The 24012-nt window shown below is 49.8% G+C and overlaps 2 protein-coding genes and 1 long non-coding RNA gene across 5 annotated transcripts; 1 reads left to right on the top strand and 2 right to left on the bottom strand.

The window, feature by feature from the left end:
- Positions 1–292: 292 nt before the first annotated feature.
- Positions 293–17555, bottom strand: ABCF2 (ATP binding cassette subfamily F member 2). Its single transcript, XM_071734427.1, has 15 exons — positions 17405–17555; positions 16997–17165; positions 14466–14678; positions 13659–13841; positions 13154–13325; positions 12921–13016; positions 11757–11859; positions 11578–11673; positions 11351–11470; positions 10709–10798; positions 10363–10473; positions 10036–10098; positions 9484–9612; positions 8798–9001; positions 293–901 (listed from the first exon to the last, which is right to left on the bottom strand). The coding sequence occupies exons 2-15, from the start codon at positions 17148–17150 to the stop codon at positions 764–766; spliced, it is 1872 nt and encodes a 623-aa protein (XP_071590528.1). The 5' UTR covers positions 17151–17165; positions 17405–17555; the 3' UTR covers positions 293–763.
- Positions 16432–16990, bottom strand: LOC139791911 (uncharacterized). Its single transcript, XR_011724085.1, has 2 exons — positions 16705–16990; positions 16432–16605 (listed from the first exon to the last, which is right to left on the bottom strand). It is a non-coding gene; the product is annotated as an uncharacterized lncRNA (long non-coding RNA).
- Positions 17556–17733: 178 nt separating the features above from the next.
- On the top strand, positions 17734–22934 carry CHPF2 (chondroitin polymerizing factor 2). Of its 3 annotated transcripts, none has more exons than XR_011724080.1 (5): positions 17734–18418; positions 19071–19635; positions 20283–20465; positions 21518–22818; positions 22874–22934. XR_011724080.1 is itself a non-coding variant. In XM_071734426.1 (4 exons), exons 1-4 carry the CDS (start codon positions 18144–18146, stop codon positions 22613–22615), a joined length of 2286 nt encoding a protein of 761 aa, XP_071590527.1. In that variant the 5' UTR covers positions 17736–18143; the 3' UTR covers positions 22616–22837. The 3 variants fall into 3 exon arrangements, 1 of the variants encoding a protein (XP_071590527.1); XR_011724079.1 differs by having other exon boundaries at positions 17736–18418; positions 21353–22818; positions 22874–22933; XM_071734426.1 differs by lacking the exon at positions 22874–22934 and having other exon boundaries at positions 17736–18418; positions 21353–22837.
- Positions 22935–24012: the final 1078 nt, after the last annotated feature.

Here is a 24012-nt window from a genome sequence, read left to right as displayed (position 1 = left end):
TGTTACCTCTGTGGATGAGCAGGTTTGAGGTGTGAGGATCCTACTCGCTGCTCTGTACCTTCAGAGCTCTGTACTCACCACCTTGTGTAACACATAGAACTGTCAGGAGTTGGAAGGGACCTCTAGAGATGATTGAGTCCAACTGTCCCACAAGTTCTGGTTGTGACTTTGGTAGCACTGAAGAACTGAGCCTTCATCCCACAAGAAAGGGCTCTGCATCCTGACTCAAGGCTCAGCATTAGCCCATTTGCCCCAGCATGCCCCAGTAGCAATGACAGCTCACACACACAGAACCGTTCTTCCCTCTTTATTGACTGATGGATTCTCAGGCAGATCTGTTAATTATACTGTTAAATAATAGTTAAAAACAAACCAAGGCCAGAGGAGTTTGAAGTGAAGTATCTAAACTGAAGCAGAAATTGGGAAGAGGCGGGAGAAGCTGTGCTGGGGTCTCCACTTCTGTATCACTGCAGCTTGGACATCCTAACTACCATTCCCATGACCCTAGATGCTGAGATTCCAGGGCCTGGCTCTGTTGGGACATCATCTAAATAGGGAAACAGTTGTCCAAATGCAGCCAGATCAGGAGATAAGAGATCTGTCCAGATACAGAGGTGCAAGGCAAACCAAGGGGAAGCAGTATTGCAGCAATCCTAGAACACAGCCACAGAGATAGCAGCAGAGTCCTGTTCCAGTCGGCAGATGGGTAAGTCACTTTGGCCACCAGCCTCCATCCAGAGAACCTGACCGACTGTTCCCCAGCTCACACGTTGTGGGTCTTCTTGGTGAGCTGTGGATCCTCATCCACAAGCTTTGACTTGAGATGTTCCTTGTAGGCAAGGATGTCGCCTTGCCACTTTGTGATGGTTTGCTTCTCACAGACCCAAATCTCCTGTGCAACCTGAAAGCAATCACATGAGGTTTACAGTGCTCCATTCTACAATTGCAACAAAATTATAAAATTGACCAAAAGCTACTTTCTGAAGTGTAGTAAGAAAAGAGTTTAATAACTTTCACACCTCAACTTCCAAAGAAAAATATCTGCAGTGAAATATCTTACTTGGTGTTTTCTGTATAATTTATACAGGATATTAGAATCCTTTACCTCCCAACATTGATTTTTTGTACACTAACAAGGAAAACCTTTCCTGCTAACTTGGGAATTTAAAAAAAAGGTAGTTTTTGACCTTAACTGCTTGGGTATAACACACTAAAAAATATAATTATACCTCAATGTGCACATAAAGCTATAGCCGGTAAATCAGCACTTGGCATTTGTGTGTACATGGTCCAATTTCCTTTGCCTGTGCAGACTGAGTGATTAAAAAAATCTGTGCTAGAACTACCCCAGCATCATTGAAAAAATCTAGTTAAGGCCACCACAGTGTGTTATGATCTCCATTCAAGTTATTCTTCACTTCTAGGGTTTTGGTTTCTGTCTGTTTTTTTGCTTGGTTTGGTTTTTGGTTTGGTGCTTTTGGTTTGGGTTTTTTTCTTTCAAGTACCTAGTATTTTCCTAGACTAGCTCAGTCTGCATCAAGTGAACATGACAAAGGAATAATGCCCATGTGAGTGATTTGGGTTTTTTTGACTCACAGATCTTTTGGAGAAGAGTAAGAGCCAGTCAGTTGAAAACACCTTGTTTTGATTACAGAAAGTGTTATTGTCTTGGTTTGGGCCAGGATAAAGGTGATTTTCTGTCTTGTACTTTTGCTTTTAGCTAAGTCTCTTGTAAGTAGTTGCACTTGCTGAAATTAACAGCAAGTTTCTCAGACAGTGTGTGTTTCTAGGACTGATAACATTTGATGTTTATAGTTACTGCTAGAGACTGGTATGCAGAGCCAAGGACACTGCTCAGCTCTGAGGAAAACATAAAGAGGTCCCACCTGCATCCCTCCTTTGGGGAGGAACGGACAAGATAGATGCCAGAACTGACCAAACAGAGTATTCCATCCCATATACGTCATCCTCAGTATAAATTTGAGGGATCACGAGGGCCAAGCCAGATTTCCAGCTTCCGGCTGCCTGCCCTTCCTGCCTTTCCTGCTTCCATTCCTTCACCCCGGCATCCTGGAAGGATCCCGTCCGTTCGTCTGCCTGTGGTCCTGATCCGTGCCAGCCCTTATCTGTGTGTTCCTGCCTCCAGCTCCCAACTGCTGCCGACTCCAGGAGTCCAGCCTGGACTTTCCCAGAGCTGCCCTGCAGACTCGGTGGTGACGTGAGAGCTATTGGGGGAAAGGGGGGAGGAATGTGGTATCCCTTTTCTTGTATATTTGTATATATTTATTAATTTTTCCTATTTATCATTACTGTTTCATTAAAGTTGTGTAGTTTAGTTTTCAACCCATAAGTCTCTCTCCCTTATTGTCTCTCCTTTCTTATCAGGGAGGAGAGAGAGATTAATAGAGAGCATCTGTTACTTGGTTTAATTGCCGGGCCAGTGTTAAACCGTGACAGATTTATTGGCACCCAACCCGAGCTAATTGGCTCGAGTCCAGTTTAAATTTTGACTAATTTGCCTGAATAGTTTGAATTCCAACTCCAGTGGAAGAATGGCTTTGCTGAGCTGGAATCAGACCTTGTTCTTTGGAAATTTCACAGGGTTGGAGATTAAACCAATCATGCTGTACCTTTGGTATTTAGGGTATGCGATCTGTCTTTTCGCAGCTGGAATTGCTGTTACTATGTGGTTTGTTTTTCGTAAGAGCTGCTTAAGAACCATCGTTGCAATATGGTCCTCAATACTGGTGTATATCATGGTGCATGGTGCAGTAGTGTTTCATACAGAGTTAAAAAATTGGTTGGTAATTACACTCCCAGTTTTAATTTGGGAAATTATACCATTCCATCGTATTTTGGGCTGACTCCCCCAGATTTTAGTAACAATAGCATTTCATTTCTCAATCTTCTGGTGGGTGTTGTTAATTTTTCTCATATAGTGGTGAGGAGTAACACAAAAACCACAGTAATGAGACTGAGTATGCCTTTTCGGAGGCTGAGAGTTGCTGTTCGGAGAGTGAGAGCTGCTCCTCGTACAGAGAGCACCCCTGCTCCTGCCTCCACAGCCGCTTCTCGCCCCCCCTCACACAAGGGCACAATTCAGATAAGGCCGGCCAGCATCGCCAGTGTTTCTGCTACAGCTGCTGTCTCTACCCCCACAGACACTGCTGCTGCTCAGAAAACGAGCCCTGCTGCTGCTACTGCTGCAGATACCACAGCCTCTTCCCCTCAGCCCACACAGTTACTTGTTGACCCTGTAACTAGGAGAAAAGTAAAACAATGGAAATCACAAATGAGCCTTAACCCTTCCAAGTCTGAACGAGACGACCAGGTGATAGAGGAAATAGAGGATACTGCCTCTCCTCGTAGAGCAGCTAGAAGAGACTCTAAAGCAGAGTCAGCTGAGGACTCAGACTCAGAATCTGTTCAGTCCTATTCCATGAGAGACTTGCGTACTCTGAGAAAAGACTATAGTCGATTTTCAGGTGAACCACTTCTCTCTTGGTTACTCCGATGCTGGACGGAAGGGGCTGCTACCATAACATTAACTCAGAAGGAAGCCAGACAGTTGGGATCCCTGGCCAGAGATGCAGGTATTGATCGAGCATTTGGGGAAAAAGGCTGGAACCACCAGCCTATGGAAACGACTCTTGGCAGCTGTAAGGGAGAGATATCCCTATAAAGAGGAAATAGACTGCCCACAGGTCAAAGCACCCACACTTGGAAAAGCTCTCAAGTATCTGGAGGAATTGGCTGTACGAGACATGATCTATAATGCTGATGACATTGAAGATCCTTATCACGTACCGTGCCCTAGACCTATGATGCAAAGGTTTGTGCATGCTGCACCACCACCTTTTAACCATACACTATCAGTAATGCTATGGGTTCCTGCAGATGTGGATGCAACTGTGGGTGATGTGATTAAAACAGTACAAGAGTGTGAAGATGCTGTCACAGCCCCTCGTCAGGCCTGGGTCTCAGCTTTAAAGAGAACATCTGAGAAACTGCATTCACCCCTTTTTCCTCAGACAGGAGGACCCCGCATTGCAGCCATTAAGAGGAGACGCCCTCCTATGTGACCGAATTGAGAGAAACAGAATTCAACAAGAGGAATCCTATGGGCACTCCTGTGTGAGTATGGAGAGGACATGAAAAAGTGGGATCAGAAACCTACTGCTGTCCTAGAGGAGCAAGTATGTAAGTTGCTGAGTAAGATGAAGGCGAAAGGAGGTCCTTCTAAAAAGATGGCTGCTCACGTCTCCAGTGTGGAGTTACCCAATTCAAATATGCTGGTGACTCAAGATCCCTCTACATCAGGTGTGAGTACTGGGGATGCAAACTCCAGTAACGCACATACTGACAATGTTGAATGTGCTCAAGCTTAGAGGTGCCCTGCCTCCAGCCAGGTGGAGAAGAGGGACAACCGAATTTATTGGACTGTGTGGATTTGATGGCCTGGCACATTAGAGCCACAAAAGTATAAAGCCTTGGTGGACACTGGTGCACAGTGCACACTAATGCCATCGAATCAGAAAGGGACAGAATCCGTCACCATTTCTGGAGTGACAGGGGGATCTAAAGAACTGACTATTGTGAAGGCTGATGTGAGCCTCACTGGAATAAAGTGGCATAAACACCCAATAGTGACTGGTCCAGATGCTCCTTGCATCCTTGGTATAGACTACCTCAAGGGAGGTGATTTCGAGGACCCGAAGGGGTACCGGTGGTCCTTTGGTACTGCAGCCATTAAGACTGAGAATGGAGAATGGCTGCATGCTTTGTTTGGCCTTTCAGACAAATCCTTTGTAGTGGGTTTGCTGAGAACTATAAACCAGCAGGTGCCGACTGCTATTTCAGTAGTGCATCGAAGACAATATCGCATCAACAGAGATGCTGTGATCCCCATTCACAAGCTGATCCGGCAACTAGAGAGCCAAGGAGTGATCAGCAAGACTCACTCACCCTTCAACAGTCCTGTATGGCCAGTGCGAAAGCCTAATGGAGAGTGGAGGCTGACAGTGGACTATCGTGCCCTGAATGAGGTTACTCCACCACTAAGTGCTGCTGTGCCGGACATAGTAGAACTTCAGTATGAGCTGGAGTCAAAGGCAGCCAGGTGGTATGCTACTATTGACATTGCTAATGCATTTTTTGCTATTCCTATAGCACCAGAATGCAGGGCACAGTTTGCTTTCACCTGGAGAGGTATCCAGTACACTTGGAATCGACTGCCCCAGGGGTGGAAACACAGTCCTACCATCTGCCATGGACTGATCCATGATACCTTGGAAAAGGGTGGAGCTCCAGAACATCTACAGTACATCGATGACATCATTGTGTGGGGTGACACAGCAAAGGAAGTCTATGAGAAAGGTAAGAAGATAATTGAAATCCTTCTAGAGGCTGGTTTTGCTATCAAAAGGAGCAAGGTCAAGGGACCTGCACAAGAGTTACAGTTTCTGGGAGTTAAGTGGCAAGATGGACGTCGCCACATCCCAATGGACGTGATTAACAAAATAACAGCTATGGCCCCACCAACTACCAAAAAAGAAACTCAGTCCTTCTTAGGAACTGTTGGTTTCTGGAGGATGCATATTCCTCTTTATAATCAGATTGTGAAACCTCTCTACGAGGTTACCCGGAAGAAGAAAGACTTCAAATGGGGCTCAGAACAACAAGCTGCTTTTGAGAGTATTAAACAGGAGATTGTGCAGGCAATGGCCCTTGGACCAATTTGAACAGGGCCAGACATTAGAAATGTGCTTTACACGGGAGATGGAGGTGATGGTCCTACATGGAGCCTCTGGCAGAAAGCTCCAGGAGAGACTCGAGGCCGACCTCTAGGATTTTGGGGTTGAAACTACAAAGGCTCCGAAGCGAACTATACAGCCACTGAAAAAGAGATACTGGCTGCATACGAAGGAGTTAGAGCTGCTTCAGAAGTGATTGGTACTGAAGCACAGCTCCTCCTGGTGCCACGATTACCTGTACTGGGTTTTATGTACACAGGTAGAGAATCTTCCCATCATGCTACCGATGCTACCTGGAGTAAATGGATTGCTTTACTCTCACAGAGAGCTAGGATAGGAAGACTTGATCGTCCAGGAATTGTAGAAGCAATAACACATTGGCCAGAAGGCAAGCACTTTGGAATGCCACCAGAAAAAGTGGTAAAACGGGCTGAAGAAGCCCCACCATACGACCAATTACCAGAGGATGAAAAACAATATGCTCCTTTCACTGATGGATCCTGTCTTCTGGTAGGAGGCCATCGAAGGTGGAAAGCTGCTGTATGGAATCCTACAGGACTAGTTGCAAAAACAGATGAAGGAGATGGTGAATCAAGAGGTCAAAGCCATCCAATTGGCTTTGGACATTGCTGAACAAGAAAAGTGGCCGAGACTTTATCTCTATACTGACTCATGGATGGTAGCAAATGCCTTATGGGGTTGGTTAAAGCAATGGAAACAAAACAACTGGCAACGTAGAGATAAACCTATCTGGGCTGCTGAACTGTGGAAAGACATTGCTGCTAGGTTAGAGAAACTTGATGTAAAAGTACGTCACGTAGATGCCCACGTACCTTCATATCGAGCTACTGAGGAACATCAAAACAACCAACGAGCAGATGAAGCTGCTCAAGTGTTCCAAATAGATCTGGACTGGGACCATAAAGGTGAACTGTTTTTAGCTAAATGGGCCCACAATGCTTCAGGTCATCAAGGCAGGGATGGAACATATCGATGGGCTCGTGACCGAGGGGTGGATTTATCTTTGGACGCTATTGCGCAGGTTATCCACGACTGTGACATATGTGCTGCAATTAAGCAAGCTAAAAGGTTGAAACCTCTGTGGTATGAAGGGAGATGGTCAATATATAGGTATGGGGAGGCCTGGCAAGTTGATTACATCACACTGCCTCAAACCCGCCAGGGTAAGCGCTATGTGCTTACAATGGTGGAGACAAGTACAGGATGGCTGGAAACATATCCTGTGCCTCATGCCACAGCCCGGAACACTATTCTGGGCCTAGAGAAACAAGTTTTGTGGAGACATGGTACACCAGAAAGAATTGAGTCAGATAATGGAACTCATTTCAAAAATAGTCTTATAAATAACTGGGCCAAAGAACATGGTATTGAATGGATATACCATATCCCCTATCATGCACCAGCCTCAGGTAAAATTGAAAGGTACAACGGACTGTTAAAAACTACTTTAAAGGCAATGGGTGGTGGAACTTTTAAAAACTGGGACAAGCACTTGGCAAAAGCTACCTGGTTAGTTAATACCAGGGGTTCCATCAATCGAGCTGGTCCTGCTCAGTCAGATCTTCTACACACAGTAGATGGGGACAAAGTGCCTGTGGTGCATGAAAAGAATCTGCTAGGGAAAACAGTTTGGGTTTATCCTGCCCCGGGCAAAGGCAAACCCATTCGTGGGGCTGCTTTCGCTCAAGGGCCTGGACACACCTGGTGGGTGATGATGAAAGATGGAGAAGTACAATGTGTACCACAAGGGAATCTAACATTAGGTGAGAATTCCTAATTTCTGCTTGTCTAGCTTAATCAGTAATGCATGGACTCTTTGGGAGTCATGAACTTGTATCCCACCCTAACTACTGTTATGTGAGTTGTTGCACAAACTAACAGTGTTCTGTGAGTGTTTTTCAGGATGATTTTGTGATGATGAAATCAGAACTGGATCCATCGGCTGGCACCCAGTAACTTCCTTGAAGTTAACATCTGCAACCTGCAACTTGTGGACCATGGACATGAACTGTGAAAATTGCTCCTTCTTTTGAGAATCTGCTACAATAGATGAGCATCTGCAATCATAGACTCATTACTTAGTGAATTTTAGCACAGAGAGCTAGTAATAATTTGTGTATGGTTATGTTTAGGGATAAAAGATAGTAATGATTGGAGCATGATGCAAATTGTATGGAATAAGGGGTGGAATGTCCTGGTTTGGGCCAGGATAAAGGTGATTTTCTGTCTTGTACTTTTGCTTTTAGCTAAGTCTCTTGTAAGTAGTTGCACTTGCTGAAATTAACAGCAAGTTTCTCAGACAGTGTGTGTTTCTAGGACTGGTAACACTTGATGTTTATAGTTACTGCTAGAGACTGGTATGCAGAGCCAAGGACACTGCTCAGCTCTGAGGAAAACATAAAGAGGTCCCACCTGCATCCCTCCTTTGGGGAGGAACGGACAAGATAGATGCCAGAATTGACCAAACAGAGTATTCCATCCCATATATGTCATCCTCAGTATAAAATTTGAGGGATCACGAGGGCCAAGCCAGATTTCCAGCTTCCGGCTGCCTGCCCTTCCTGCCTTTCCTGCTTCCATTCCTTCACCCCGGCATCCTGGAAGGATCCCGTCCGTTCGTCTGCCTGTGGTCCTGATCCGTGCCAGCCCATATCTGTGTGTTCCTGCCTCCAGTTCCCAACTGCTGCCGACTCCAGGAGTCCAGCCTGGACTTTCCCAGAGCTGCCCTGCAGACTCGGTGGTGACCTGAGAGTTATTGGGGGAAAGGGGGGAGGAATGTGGTATCCCTTTTCTTGTATATTTGTATATATTTATTAATTTTTCCTATTTATCATTACTGTTTCATTGAAGTTGTGTAGTTTAGTTTCCAACCCATAAGTCTCTCTCCCTTATTGTCTCTCCTTTCTTATCAGGGAGGAGAGAGAGATTAATAGAGAGCGTCTGTTACTCAGTTTAATTGCCGGGCCAGTGTTAAACCGTGACAGTTATAGAGGTGCTCTGACAAAACTCATTACTTTTCTTACCTGTTGGATGAGTCTGAAGTCGTGGCTGACAAGCATCATTCCTCCTTCAAAGTCATTGATAGCATCTGCCAGAGCATCTATAGTTTCTATGTCCAAGTGGTTGGTGGGCTCATCCAGGAACAGCATGTGAGGGTTCTGCCAGGCCAGCCATGCAAAGCACACGCGGCACTTTTGCCCATCTGAGAGGTTCCTAATGGGGCTCACCTGGCAAAAACAGACACTGCCTGCAGCTCTGTGGGGAAACTTACAGCCAGCCATCCCAAACACAAAGTATTACATCTCACATCTTTCCAACAGCTACATGTCAAAAGAGGACAATATTTAGCCAGTCTTACACCTAGACTAAGCTTTTGTCTGGTATTCATCTCATGAGAGATAAACAACCTAGTTCAAGTTACTATCAAAATGTACTCAGACCCAGCACTATGAAACAACTTGGCATCTCTTCACTCAGATTCTGAGGAGATCACCTATTCTAACCCACACATTGCTGCAATGCAAGCAAAATTCCTATGAGCCATGAATGCTTGTGGGTTTTTTTCCTCCAGTTTCAAAGATGGACTTGAAAAAAGCCTTTTGATGCTGTGGTGTGCTACCACACTGTCAGACATCAGTAAAGAAACAGAAACTGCAGCAGCTCAACTTCCCTAATGAGCAGAAAACAAACCTCAACAGCTCACACTCACCTGCTGCTTCCCTGTCAGACCATATCTGCCGATGATTTTTCTCATCTCCTCCTTCTCCTTGATCTCTGGGTAGCATTTCAGCATGTACTCCAGGGGTGAGAGGTCTAAGTCCAACTGCTCTTGCAAGTGCTGCCAGAGAAGAAAAGTCAGCTTCAGGCTGTGCTGACCATCCAGTTCGTGTCCAAAAGTACTTTCCCCTCTTAAGTCCCTCTGGTACCAGCTGAGCAGCACAATACAAGAGCCAAAAAGCCCACTTAAATGCAGCTACTGTGCTGAACTATTATGGAAAGAGCCTGCATTTCAAGAGCAGGATTGCTGCTTCAGAACTTAGCACCAAGCACAAGAAAACCCCTCCCTCATAAAAGGTGATTACACAGAAAGGACCACATGGAGCCCCTTTTCAGGCTGAACATTTGCGAGAGCCCATTCAGACAACGGAGCACTTCCAGACAAAGAAGGGCAGTGGTGAAAGGGGCCTAGAAGCAGTAATAGAGGGCAAGATTTCCTCATTCCTCAGCATTTCACATCCCCAGTGGCTGCTGTAGGGAGTACCTGGTGGTATCTACCAATCTTCACATGCGAGTGCTTGCGAATCATCCCATCCGTGGGAAGCAGCTAGAAATGGAAGACAGAAGCATTTCACCAGAAAATCCCTCCTTTTTATGTATGCCAGAAATTCAGAGTCCAGCCATCTCCACTGTGGTACAGAGGAGACAGCCTGAATAGAGAATACAATTTAAAAAGCCCTCTGTTGCAGCAGGACCTTAGGATTTCCAAGGCCTGACTGGGGTGCTCTGGCAATTAAGTGCAGTTTTGTTGAAGACTACCACAAGAATAAAGGTCCAGAGCAGGGCAGCCAACGTAGGGAGCACACCATACCTCTCCTGTGAGGAGTTTCAGAAGTGTTGACTTGCCAGCTCCATTGGGTCCAACAAGAGCTACTCGGGTATCCAGGTCAATCCCAAACTCCAGGTTATTATAGATCCATGGCTGCAAAGCACAAAAGCCATGACATGTATTATACTCTTCCACTACTACCCAGAACCTCCATGCTTCATCTGTAAAGCTCTTGACCTCAGCAGACTCAGCATTAACAGTGCCAAGAAGGTTGGTCCACTAGTCAAACACTGCAGCTTGATCAGAAAGCTCAGCTGAAAGCTGAGCTCCCAAGCAAGGCAGGGATACAAGAAATCTCCATGCAACCCCCTACATGCCCCTTACTCACCCCATCCTTGGTGTATTTGAAGCTGACATTCTGCACCATGATGACAGGAGGGGGGATTTTCCCACAGGGTGGGAAATAGAATGACAAAGTCTGTTAACAAAGAATATCCACTTGTTAGACATCCTGGAGCACAAGACAACGCAGTAATTCTGCGTACAACCATGCCTCACTACAAACATCATCTGTAGACCAAGGCACCAGAATGTGACTTTTTATGAGCCCGTCTAGCTACTCACAGATTTATTCTCATTAGTCGCTTGCAAGTTCATCTGCTGGCTAACGAGTCCCCACTCCTTTCCCCTTGAAGCAAATGTGGACTTACACTCTTCAAACACGTAGGAGTTACTCTGAACATCCTCGCTTATCTTCTCCAACCCTTAAGACAATAATTTCTCATTTCTGCATCTGCAAATTAGGCTTACTGATATGACAAATCCCCTTCTCATCCCTAGAAAATTACTCCTCCTCTTTCAACTCTTCAGCATTACACTATTTCCAGTAGAGCCCTCCATGGCACCAGGAGGGATACACCACTGCTCCCAGCTGCACCAGCCACACCTGCTGTCAGCTAAAGATCATTCTGCTTATCTCGTCCATGTTTCCAGTACTGATCCCTAGGTGCATGCACATGTCTTATCCTACCTTATCATTCACAACTCTCTCTGTCAAGCCAGATGCCATCATTTTTTGAAGGGTCTTCTCCTTGCTCTGAGCTTGCCTGGCTAGCTTTGCACTACCATGACCAAACCTCGCGATGTAATTCTGCAACAAGACACAGAGTGAGCTGAAAACCACAGTAACAAGGGTAAGGAGGGGCAGGGGTGCCCACCTGCAGGGGTCGAAAGATGCTCATGCAGTTAGGCAGGTACCTTCATATGGGCAATCTGATCTTGCTCCCAGTGGAACCGCTTCATTTGATTTTCTTCTAATTCCAAACGAGTTTTTACATACTGATCATAATTTCCCTAGAAAGAGACCCACAGAACATCAGGCACACTCACGAACAGCTCTTGGTTTTTCTTGGCCACACAGGGCACCATTTACTCACTGTGTAGTACTTCAGTTTGCGGTTGTGCATGTGGATTATGTTGGTGCAGACACCATTCAAGAAGTCTTGGGAGTGGGATATCAGCACAAGGATCCGTTTGAACCTGCAGCACCACATAAATTGTTAGAGATTAAGCTAGGAAAAGAACCCTTGCTCATTGGTCCTGATAGTGAAATAGGATTTACATGCACCAGATCTCTCTGTCTACAGTCAGATTAAGAACAAAAAGGTTACAGGCCTGAAAATGCATTGGGAAATTTGAAGTAAAGCAGCTACAGCCAGCTGCAGTAAGAAAACACTGCAAACATTTAATTGTGCTAAAACATTCTTCATCATAAGACAGTCTCACTCATCTTACAAAGAGTCAAGAGCTACTCACGTGTTACATGACCAGAGCTACTTACTCCACTGGCACCACAGTTCTAACTTTCAGTCTTTGCTGCTTACGTTAACCTTGGCACAGACTGCTATCTGCTCAGTACACTATGCTTTGGCTCAGCTCCCAAACTGTGAAATGACTGATTAAAGTCTCCTCAAAAGAGATAGGTTCAAATTACTTTGCGAAAATATGTGACTTCTAAAGCAAGTGTGCAAAAGGTTCAGCCCCTGCAAATGAGAAGCTCATCTTACAATACCGTCCTTTTAATGCGCCACCCAGAGAACTCAACTGTTCTAAACTTTCTGCCCTAAGCCTTGACATTTTACCTTTGCTTATGAAAACCAGTCACCCCACATACTAGAAGATGATACTGGCTCACACAGATACTATAGTTCTGTAAAAACAGAGGAACAGTATGCACAAAGATGAGCTGGAAGCCACATCTAGAAAGCTCACACTACTGGTACAGCACACAGTGCCAGTACCCATGCTGCCAGGGCTGCTCCTGGCTTTCAAGGAAGTAGCTTTAACCAGGGAGTTCAAAGCATAATTTCTCATTTCTTCAGTGAGGTAGAGACAGGGACTTGTCTTGAACTCATTGCCCCTTGCATCAAGAACTTTCTGCAGACAGGGGTAGCAGCAAGCACAAGATGTCACTGTACTGTAATATTGTTATGAAGCCAAAAGAACTATAGAGTTACTCCTGTAGCATGTGCTCACATGCTGACAAGATGTTCCAGCAGAAAACCAGAACACATAGCAGCAGCAAACTCCTTCATGCTTACGTTTTTAGCTCTTCTTCCAACCACACACAGGCATCCAGGTCAAGGTGGTTTGTGGGCTCATCTAGCAGCAGCATGAAAGGCCGAATAAAGAGGGCTCTGGAAGGAGAGGGAAGATGACAGTGAATGAAGGTAACTCAACGCCTCTCATCTCTGCTCCGAGTTCTTAGAACTGTGTGTGTGGCTCTGCAGAGTCAGGCATTCTCCCAGGAGGCAGCAGGAAGCGCACCACTCACCTAGCAAGAGCCACCCTCATTCGCCAGCCACCACTAAAGTCCTTCAGCTTCTTCCTCTGCATGGCTGGCGTGAACCCCAAGCCATGAAGGATACGTGAGGCCCGTGCTTCTGCCTTGTCAGCATCCAGCTCCTCCAGGCGTTCATATAACTCCAACAGTTTCTCACACTCCGCTGAAAGAGAGCCTGCCTGTCAGCACTCCTGACCCTAAAGGGTTCTCAGCTGCACCTTTGTACAGCTGGGAAAACTCACAGTACATCTGCTTTGCCACTGTTTATCCCCCTCCATTCCTAAGCCTGAGACAATTCCTAAAAAGTTGCAGGGAAAAATTTCACTCAAAGAAGTGTAATCCCACAGGACTCTTCAACTACTCCAGGGTAGCTGGGGGAAACAGATGCCTTAACATGCAACAACTCTGCTAAGGAACCCAAAGAAGACCTTTTTTTTTGGTGGGAAGGGAAATGGAGGAAATGCCCCTTGTCCACAGGGACTCCAAGAAGCTTTACCATCTTCATGAGCCAGGCGTTCTGCCTCTCGTTCCAGCATGGCCCTCTCTGTGTCCACCTCCATCACACACTGCAGAGGGGTCTTGTCACTGGGAGGCATCTCTCTGGTCAGGTGGTAGATGTCAATATGCTCTGGGATGGGCACTTCTCGTTTCCCAATAGCTGACAAAAGCATGGATTTTCCTGTGTGCAGACAGACACTCCACAATTAATTGTTGGATACAGTGAGATATAATGTCACAGAGATATGCATGAGATGCAGTCAGATCCCATTAATTCTCTCCCCCCAAACCAGAAAATCCTTGGGAATTTCTTGCCCAAGAGGCCATAGGACTTAGAGACTCAGCAGAGCCTACTGCCTCACTGCCACAGTCTGCCCTCCCACCCATACCCTGCACCTCTCCTTGGATTCTCCAGGGATTGTACAGTTGCTGCCCCATTCAGGCCAAACCCCCCACTCCCTACTCCTCCACTATGAGCAAATTCTTTGACCAACAGCACCAGTGTTTACAGAAACTGCTAAACAAATGCTGCAAACAGGAATCAAACAGATGCACAGATTCCAGACATCTCTCCCAGGTCTCCACAGAAAAAAATTCAAATGCACAGTCGAAAGCTAGAAAGCAACATCATACTTTGATCCTAACAATCCCTCTTCCTGGGTGGGGATACAAGGGAACAGGAACTGCTTTGTCCCAGCCATGTCTGTCTACCAGCCACCTTTTTGATTTCCAGCATCTGCCCAGCTTCTCAGGACAGGATCTTCACCCAGCTCCAAGAAGCCCATGTCACTGCCCCACAGCTTACCTATCCCATTGAGTCCAATCAGGCCATATCGTCTCCCGGAGTTCAGCTCAAGTTTTGTATCACTCAGCAGCTCCTGGCCATGGAAGGTCAGTGAGAGGTTGATGATGTGCACATCAGTGCTGTTGGGATGGGAGGCCAGCACTCCTGTCACAGCACGGGCGGCAGCTTTCTTTAATTCGAAGTCCTCCAGCTCCTTTGTAAGAGCATCCACCTCTAAACACAGCAACAGACCAGAAACATTACTGTTTTTCAAACACAAGGGAAGCCACCAGACCCTGTACTAAGTGGCCCATGGTCACAAAGACAACTCCTGTGTCTCCATTTCTGCAGACAGGTTGAAGAACTCCAGAGGCAACAACACTCAGCTTTTCAGCTTAGCAGATGGATATACATGGTCTAACAGGAATTTCAACCTGCTCTCTAAACAAAATATGCTAAGTGAGCAGCCATAACAAGCTAGATTATTACCCAGGCATGAAGGGACAAACCCTCACTGCTGTGAGGACTGGCATGGGAAGAAAACTTACAGAGTATCGCTTGAAAGCTTAAGGAAAGGGCTGGGCAAAAGAAAACTTGGCCAGAAAATAAAGTGAAAGCTGAGATGAAGAAAGCAGCAGCAGCACTGTAACAGGCCTTACAAATTTTTTGAGAACCTAGTATGTCCACTTGAATCCCACCTCTTCCTTTCCTCCAACAGTATAGGCAAATCTTTCCTGTCATAATCTCCTGTTGCATCCCTGAGTTACAGTTCTGTTATTACTCTTTGGTGTGACACTGCCATTTGAAGAAGGAAATGGCATTGTGGATCTGTGATAAACAGATTCCTCAGAGCAGAGGTCTGATGTTCAGATTGTTCATGTTCAGGCCTGAGAGAGTTATCACCCTGTCTGTGAACACCTGCTGCGCCTGGCAAATCACTCACTCAGAAAAATCATTATCATGGAATAATTTTGGTTGGAAAAGACCTTCGAGATCATCCAACTATTAACCCAGCAGTGCCAAAGCCACCATTGCCCCATGTCCTTCAGCACCATCTCTTTGAAACCCCTCCAGGGATGATGGGGACTGCAGCCCTGCCCTGGGCAGCCTGGGCCAGGCCCTGACAACCCTTTCCAGGGAGAAATTCTTCCCCAGCTCCAACCTAAACCTCCCCTGGCACAACTTGAGTTGTGCCAAAAGTTCCTCTTGTCCCATCCCTTGTTCCTTGGGAGCAGAGCCCGACCCCCCCTGGCTCCAACCTCCTCTCAGGGGGTTGCAGAGAGCCAGAAGGTCTCCCCTCAGCCTCCTCTGCTCCAGAATCAAGACCTCCAGCTCACCCAGCCGCTACAAGTCAGGTGCCGCAGCCCAGGAGGAACAAACACTGCCAGGGACACTGGCACGAGCCGCACAGAACCCTGACACTCACAAACAGAGCGGTTCAAAGCGGAGCCGACCAGGCGATCACCTCACCGGGTATCGGCAAAGAGGAACGTGCCGACCCACAAAACCTGCCTGCCTGCACCACCCCGCAGTACCCAGCCCGGTTCGATAGCTCCCGGAAGTCCCACAGCCCGTCCCGGGAGCACAAGCACGCGTAGTCCCCACCCCCCACAGCTTCCGCCAATAGGAGGACGGTATGCAAATGAACCCGGGAGCTCGCGGCCATTGGCTGGCTCTGTCCAGCGGGCGCAGAGACCCCCCCCCCCACAGCCGGCCGGGACTGCGACCAGTGCCGGGGCTGCCCCCGTCGTCGGGACCGGGCCGCGATCGGTCACCGGCAGGGCCTGGTCTGTGGGCCCAGTTCGTCCGCCAGCAGCGTTCCCGGGAGCAACGGGAGGAGCAGCCCCGTCATCTCGTCCCCGCCTCCCCGAAGTTGCCCCGAGTTTCTGCCAGACACCGAGAGACGCCGACAGCACCGTGGGCTCACCCGGAGGTCTGTGTCCAACAACCCGGATTACCGGGTGGGCTGGAGTAAGGACAAAAAATGCCTCTTCACTCTGTAGGCTTTACCTCGCCTGCCTGCTCTGGGGCGCTCAACAGCTCTTTGTTGACAAAGTCTGCCTCATCAAGGTAACCGGGCTCTCAGTCCCCGCACACCGTGTGTGCCCCAGGGAAGGGACAAGCCGAGACAACAGTGAGAGTTCAGACACTACAGGGGCTCCTGCAGCAGGAAAACGAAAAAACTGACAAAAAAACCCTACAAAACTAGGTCTGGGCACCGGGTAAGAGCAGATGGGTCAGGATCTGTTTGAAAACGCACCACCAGCACTCCCAGCCAGGGGCCGAGGACTCCGCCCGCCCCTGACCTCGGAGCGCCGCCGGAGTGCGTGGAGTCCTGTGGGGCAAAGCCAGCGACACTGACGCTACCGACCGCTGGTCCCTGCCCACGGGGTCTCACCGAAGGAGGAGCACATGTCCCGGTTTAACACCTTGTGCACAGCCCCTGCTGGGAGGTGCGGGGCTGCCGGGCTGCCACCTCCGCGGGGCACACGGACACGACCCAGCACCCGCTGGCGCAGCGGGACGGGCAACACGGTTGGGCTGCCTCTCACCTGGTACCAGCATTCCGTTGGCCTCCGGCGGCCGGACCTCCTGCGGCTCCGTCCCGCCATCGCCGTTTTCCTCCGCGGCCCGGCGTGGCCGCTGTCGGGCCTTGGCCGCCTCCTTCTTCTTGGCCGCCTTCTTCTTGGCCAGGTCCGAGGGCATGGCGCGGCAGAGGGGCTGCGGCGGGGGTACGACAGGCGCCGTTAGGCCGCGCCGATCGGCCCGCACCGCCTCGCCTCGCCCCGCCCCAGTTCCCGCCTCGACGGTCCCGTGCACCGCCCGCCCCGGAGCACGCGGCACCGACGAGCCCAACCGAAGGAGGAAGGGCTTTCCGCCCGCCCGCGCTGCCCAACCCAACCCGGCCCGGCCCGCTTCTCCTGCCCCACCCCCGCCGCCCGGCCCGGCCAGGCCCGCACCGGCTGCTCGGCGCGTTCCTTCTCTCGCAGCAGGACAGCTGCTACCGCGTGCGCACGGCCCGCCCCCCAGGAGCGGCGGCCAATCAGAGCGCGCAACGTCAGTCGCGCCAGGCGCCCGCGCGGCGCTGGGAAGTGGAGTCCGCGCTCACCTCCTCGCCGCGCGGGGGCGGCCGCGCGTCGCCGGCTGCTGGTACTGTGCCTTCCGGTTTACACTGCGCGCCGCTGCGTCCAGGCCCCGCCCAGCCCGCGCCTCGCTCCCGCGGAGTGAGGCGGGGGGTTGCTGTACGTGACGTCATGGGTACCATAGAGGCGACGGCGCCCTAGGGTAGAACGGCCGGTCACAGTGCCACCGCGGGAGGCGGAAGCGGAAGCGCAAGGGCGCGCGGGCGGCGATGCGGCGGCCGAAGCTGAGGTGGCACCGGCGGGGCGGGCGGGCGATAGCCGCTGTGTCCCCCCGGTACTCCGGCTTCCAGCTTCGGGCCGCCCCCAGGCTGCGCGTAGCAGAGCTGCAGGTGGGAGAGCTGCGGGGCCGCTGACGCGTGCGGCCCGGCGGGAGTTGCCGCGCTCTATCGGCCGCCTGCTGCTGCCCTCCCTGCGCCGGCCATGCCCCGCGGCCACCGGATTTCCGATCACCGGAGCGGTTCCGCGAGCTCTCCCCGCGCTTAGGGGCCTTACTGCAGCCGCTCGCACCGGAGCGGACCGGCCCGCCCGCGGCTGGATCCCGGCCGGTGCCGCCGCCATGCGCTTGGCTGCTCTGGTGGCCGCGCTGCGGCCCGCGCTGCCACTGCTGCTGGGGCTGTCCTTGGGTTGTAGTCTGAGCCTTCTCCGCGCCTCTTGGAGCCAGGGCGGCGGGGACGAGCAGTGCCTGGGGGCGTCGGGCCGGGCCGCGGCCCTTCCCGGTGGAGCACGGCCCGAGGCGGCGGAGGGGATGCCGGGCCCGGGCCAGGAAGACTTCAGGCCTCGGATCGTTCCGTACTACCGGGACCCCAACAAGCCTTACAAAAAAGTGCTCAGGTAACACGTGCTCCCTCCAGGGGGCAACAACCGCGTGTGTGTGGGGCACTTGGTGCGCTGAATCTCCGGTGAGGTAAATGCGTTCACGGGGCAATGTGCTGCTTGCACACGTGCTGTGGTGACACCGTGATGCAACACTGCAAGATTGTTACCTTGAGGGGCTGCAAGACAAGTGAACCAGAAGTTAACTTTTGTTTTTTAAAGGCAATAAAACTGCCCAAGAATATTGAGAATATTTGTTCTTTTACTGTTCATGTCTAACAGGCTACGTTGAATTGTTCCTCAAAACTTTATTAGCTTGTGTGCTCATTAGGAAAATTGTAAGGAACTAATAACGATGTATGCAGCTTGCAGGTGGTTATCTCTTGTGGTTTTATTTGTTTTGCCTGTATAAGCACAGTTTCCTATCCCAGATCAGTTATGTGGGGTTGTAGTTTCCTGGAAGGAGGGGTGTTTTTACAAGGTGGGATTTTTTTTGCTAGTGAGTCTTCACTGAAGTGCTACCTTAAGGCTTTACTGTTTCACTGTTGGCAAACTCCAGCAGGCAGAGGAGTCTCCCAATAATAGAGACAGTAACTTCTCCCAGGTTACTGTAACCCTTTGTTTTTTACTGCCCAGCTGTTTCTCACCTGGCCCCGTTCTTCCTTTGCAGAACTCGCTACATCCAGACAGAGCTGGGGTTCCATGAACGCCTGTTTGTGGCTGTGCTGACCTCTAAGGCCACCCTCAACAGCTTGGCCGTGGCGGTAAACAAGACCGTGGCCCACCACTTCCCCCGCCTGCTGTACTTCACGGGGCTGCGCAGTGCCAAGGTGCCTCACGGCATGGTGCTGGTGGCCCACGGTGACGAGCGGCCCATCTGGCTCATGTACGAGACTGTGCACTACATCCACCAGCACTTTGGGTCTGACTATGACTGGTTCTACATCATGCAGGACGACACCTATGCCCAGGCTGAGCAGGTCAAGGCTCTGGTGACCCATCTCAGCATTAATCAAGATGTCTACCTAGGACGAGCTGAGGAGTTTATCGGGGGGGACGAGCAGGCCCGTTACTGTCACGGGGGGTTTGGGTACCTGTTGTCCCGCAGCCTCTTGCTGAAGCTCCATCCACACCTGGACAGCTGTCGCAATGAAATCCTCAGCGTGCGGCCAGATGAGTGGCTGGGACGTTGCATCATTGACTTTCTGGGCATCACTTGCGTGTCTCAGATCCAGGTACCACCTCCCGAGATTCCCATTGGACACAGAGGAAAATTTTTCACTCTGAGGACAGTCACACATTTGAATGGTCTCCCAGGGGAAATGGTGCATTCCCGCACTCTAGAAAGTTTGAAGTCTAAGTTTGGGGTGCTGAGAACTCTCATATAAACTATAGTACTAGTAGGGTTGAACCAGGTGATCATTGAGGTCCCTTCCAACCTGACATTCTGTGATTCTGTGATTCTCCCTTCACAGGGTTTTCTGTGAGCTGAGCCTGACAGAACTCATCCTCTTATTTGCTGCATAGCAAAGGGCTTCTCTGTGAGCTCCAGAGGAATGGACTGTGTGTTGTGGCAGCACTGGGGAGCAGCCCCTGATCCAGGCTGAGATGCTGGGGGAGAGAGAGCATAGTGTTTAACTTTCAGCCTAGTAGCAGGTCCTGATCCACAGGATTTTGGAGATCGGGTAAAGGGCACATTGGCACAAGGAGCAAGTGGATGTGCACAGGGGCTGGTGGGAGGGGACAGCTTTTTTTTTTTTTTTTTTTTTTTTAGTCTTTGAGTACTGCAGTCAGCATAGAAAGAGGGACATAAGCATGTGAGAGGAGGGTTCTCTGGGAGCTTGAGTTTCTTCCCAGTTTCTCTGTATCCTGTGTCTTTCAGGGCCAGCACTATCGCACCTATGAATTGGCCAAAAATACTGAGCCAGAGAAGGAGGAAGAGGAGGAGTTCCAAGCAGCTCTTGCTGTGCATCCTGTATCTGACACGACCCTGATGTACCGGCTGCACAAGCACTTCAGCAGGATCCAGCTGGACAAAGCCTACCAGGAGATCCAGGACCTCCAGGTATGTGGTGGGGGGATATCAGCAGGAACTCCTCCACCAAACATGTTTCCTTTCAGCCCAAAAAGGAAGGTGATTCCTTCTGTCTGTAGATGAGTGAGCCAGACACGATGTCATAGAATGCTTTAGTTTTGCAGGGACCTTGAAGATCATCTAGCTTCAGTCCCCCTGTGTGGGCAGGGCTAACTACTACCATCCCTTCTGTGGTTGCTCTAAGCCACATCCAACCCGGCCTTCAACACTGCCAGGGATGGGGCAGCCACAGCTTCTCGGGGCAGCCTGGGCCAGGGGCTCACTACCCTCACACCAAGGAATTTCTCCCTCCATCTCTCCTCTTGCTGCTGGAAACCCTTCCTCCTCATCCCATCCCTCCAGACCCTTGTCCCAAGTCCCTCCCCAGCTTTCCTGGAGCCCCTTCAGGCACTGGAAGGTGCTCTAAGGTCTCTCCATTGCAGCCTTCTCTTCTCCAGGCTGAACACCCCCAACTCTCTCAGCCTGGCTCCAGAGCAGAGCTGTTCCAGCCCTCCCAGGAGTCCAGGGCCTCCTCTGGACTGTCTCCAACAGCTCCATTTACTACTTATTTTGGGGCTCCAGAACTGAACACTGCTCCAGGAGGGGTCTCAGAAGAGCAGGGGAGAGGAGAAAAATCACCCCCTCTCCCTGTTGGCCACACTTCTTTCGATGCAGCCCAGGACTCGGTTGTGTTTCTGGGCTGCGGGCTCATGTTAGGACATACTCCTCTGTCTCAGAAATAGTGTTTCTAACACTGTGTTACCCAAAACTGCTGGTGTCATACTACCAAGATACAGTTCTAAGCAGGCCCAGTTGGGAGATGGCCTGGACCCCCTGGAGCAGGTGGTGGGGTCAGTGTGTGTTCTCTCTTTGCACAGATGCAGATCAGGAACCTGACGTCACTGACCCCCACAGGTGAGGCAGGCTTGACTTGGCCTGTGGGCATCAATGCCCCTTTCCTTCCAAAGTCACGTTTTGAGGTCATTAGCTGGGACTACTTCACTGAGCAGCACCTTTTCTCCTGTCCTGATGGCTCCCCCAAGTGTGAACTCTCTGGGGCCAGCAAGGCCGATGTCAGTGAGATCATTGAGTCAGCAGTGGAGCAGCTGAACCACCGGTACCAACCCCTCCTCCGCTTCAGCAAGCGGCAGCTGCTCAATGGCTACCGGCGCTTCGACCCCACCCGGGGCATGGAGTACACCCTGGACCTGCTGCTGGAGGCCGTCACCCAGAAAGGTCACAGTCACATTCTGGCCAAGCGGGTGAGCTTGGTGCGTCCCCTGAGTAAAGTGGAAATTATTCCCATGCCGTATGTGACAGAGGCCACTCGGGTGCAACTGGTACTGCCCCTCACAGTTCAGGACCTGGATTTTGTGGCCAACTTCCTGGATATGTTTGCTATGAACACACTGGACACGCGTGATAATGCTTTGCTGACGCTGCTTTTCATCTACCATCCCTATGATGCCCAGCGAGTCAGTCAGGTGGATGTTTTTGCTGGAGTCAAAGCTATGGTAGGAGAGCTGGAGAAGCGCTATGCAGAAGTTAAAATCCCCTGGATTAGTGTGAAAACTGAGGTGCCGTCACAGGTGAAACTCATGGATATAGTCTCAAAGAAGCACCCCGTGGACACACTGTTCTTCTTGGCCAGTGTCTGGACAGAAATCAACATGGAGTTCCTGAACCGCTGTCGCATGAACACCATTAGCAATTGGCAGGTCTTCTTCCCAGTCCATTTCCAGGAGTTCAACCCTGCCTTGGTGTACCGGGGGGAGCAGACTGCATCCTCTGGCACTGATTTCCTGCGGGATGGACATTTTGACAGACATTCCTTTGCTGAGGCCTGCTTCTACAACTCTGACTACATGACAGCACGAACCAAGCTGGCAGCTGATATCCTGGACCGAGATGAGGTCCTTGAGAGCATGGAGGTGTTTGATGTCTTCCTGCACTACTCTGGCCTGCACCTTTTCCGGGCTGTGGAGCCTGGGTTGGTGCAGAAGTACGCCCTGAGGAGCTGCAACCCCCGGCTCAGCGAGGAGCTGTACCACCGCTGTGTACTCAGTAACTTGGAAGGACTGGCGTCCCGCTCCCACCTAGCCATGGCTCTCTTCGAGCAGGAGCAGGCCAACAGCACTTGAGAGACTGGAAACACCAAGAGCTTCTCAGCACCTTAACACTCGGCACTTTGCATCCCCTTCCCAGCCTTGCCATGGGTGAAGGGCATGTGAGGTCAAGGGAGGAGGAAGACTTCCCCAGCCCTGCTCTGAGGCACAGGCCTGGATTATGGAGAGAGACTGGATTTTGGGGTTTTTTGTTTGTTTGTTTGTTTTTTGTTTTGTTGGTTTTTTGTTTGGTTTTTTGGTGTTTTTTTTTTTTTTTTTTTTTTTTTTGTGGAGTTGTTTGTTTATGTGTTTTAAAATAAATAAAAGTTTTTTTCCAGGCAGATCCATGTGGTTACTTATGTGGTTCCTTGTAAGCTTAGAACCTCTGGGGTGAGGGATGTGAAGCAAGCTGTAGCAGTGCAGAGAGGGTGAGTATGAGCTGTGTACTGGAACAGTTACTTTGACCATGCTCCTTCCAGGTGTTGTTTGTGTGTTTGTGTCTTCATGCATTTCTTTTTCAGAGAGGCACAAACTGCTGCTTTAGTTTGCTGCTGGACAAAGCTATTCAATGCTCTTTTACTTTGCTGTCTTTGGCTCCTCCACAGCTGCAGAACATCCCTTTGGGGGTGTAATCTTGGAACAGAAAATTCCCTTTGGGGTGCACTGAGCTCACTTGTGCTTGGCTCAGCAGCATGGTGTGACACACAACTGCTGTGTGCCCTAGGTAGTAACCAGGAACTGGCTGAAGGTCCCCAGGAGCTACCTTGCAGTGATGCAGATCTGTGAAAACAACAGATATGTCCCTTCCCATCAGACTGGCTGCACAGCCAGCAGAGTTAACAGCTTCCATCTGATTACCTGGTAAGTCCTGCACCTGTAGAAGGAATGAGCCTGTGTAACTGTTCTGAGGGACAGAAACTGGTTACGCCATACTTTGTGGCCTTTGGCTCTACACCACTTTGTTACACATGGTTTTGGAACCTGGTTACCATCAGATGTATACATCTTGCAGTGCACAGCTTAGTGGAAGCCGATGACTGCTTGTTCCCAGTTGGTGTCCATGTTTTCTTTAATTTGTGAAAGTGATAGCAAGCTTTCTTTTGATGACCAGGTGTCAGTTTTCAGAGTGCTCCTATGGGAATGGGTATTAGTCCAAATGCCACTCATTGTATTTGATTATTTGAAGGAAGAAGGTTGATAAAAGTTTTCAGAAAGCAAAGATTAACCAGGTATGAGAAAATGAGGTCGGGACTGTTGTACAAATTGATTCAGATGCAAGATGCACTTGCGTATAAAAAAGTTAACTGCAAAATCAGTTACCTGAAAATTCAGCAAACAGATAATGTTTATGTTTCCCTATTGGGTATCATGGAGAAGGGGCCTCTGCAGTTGACCAAGTTCAACCCCATCCCTGCAGAAAGGGCCAGCTATAG

The sequence above is a fragment of the Heliangelus exortis genome, chromosome 2 (assembly GCF_036169615.1).
Source record: "Heliangelus exortis chromosome 2, bHelExo1.hap1, whole genome shotgun sequence".
Lineage (NCBI taxonomy): Eukaryota > Metazoa > Chordata > Aves > Apodiformes > Trochilidae > Heliangelus > Heliangelus exortis.
This window is presented reverse-complemented; position numbering and strand designations above follow the sequence as displayed.

Coding starts and splice junctions, on each gene's coding strand:
- ABCF2 (XM_071734427.1), bottom strand. CDS start 17,150: ATGCCCTCGGACCTGGCCAAGAAGAAGGCGGCCAAGAAGAAGGAGGCG. Junction 11,471..11,577: donor ATCAGATTGCCCATATGAAG/GTACCTGCCTAA, acceptor GTCTTGTTGCAG/AATTACATCGCGAGGTTTGG. Junction 10,474..10,708: donor TCAAATACACCAAGGATGGG/GTGAGTAAGGGG, acceptor TGTGCTTTGCAG/CCATGGATCTATAATAACCT.
- CHPF2 (XM_071734426.1), top strand. CDS start 18,144: ATGCGCTTGGCTGCTCTGGTGGCCGCGCTGCGGCCCGCGCTGCCACTG. Junction 18,419..19,070: donor CCTTACAAAAAAGTGCTCAG/GTAACACGTGCT, acceptor CTTCCTTTGCAG/AACTCGCTACATCCAGACAG. Junction 20,466..21,352: donor AGGAGATCCAGGACCTCCAG/GTATGTGGTGGG, acceptor CTCTTTGCACAG/ATGCAGATCAGGAACCTGAC.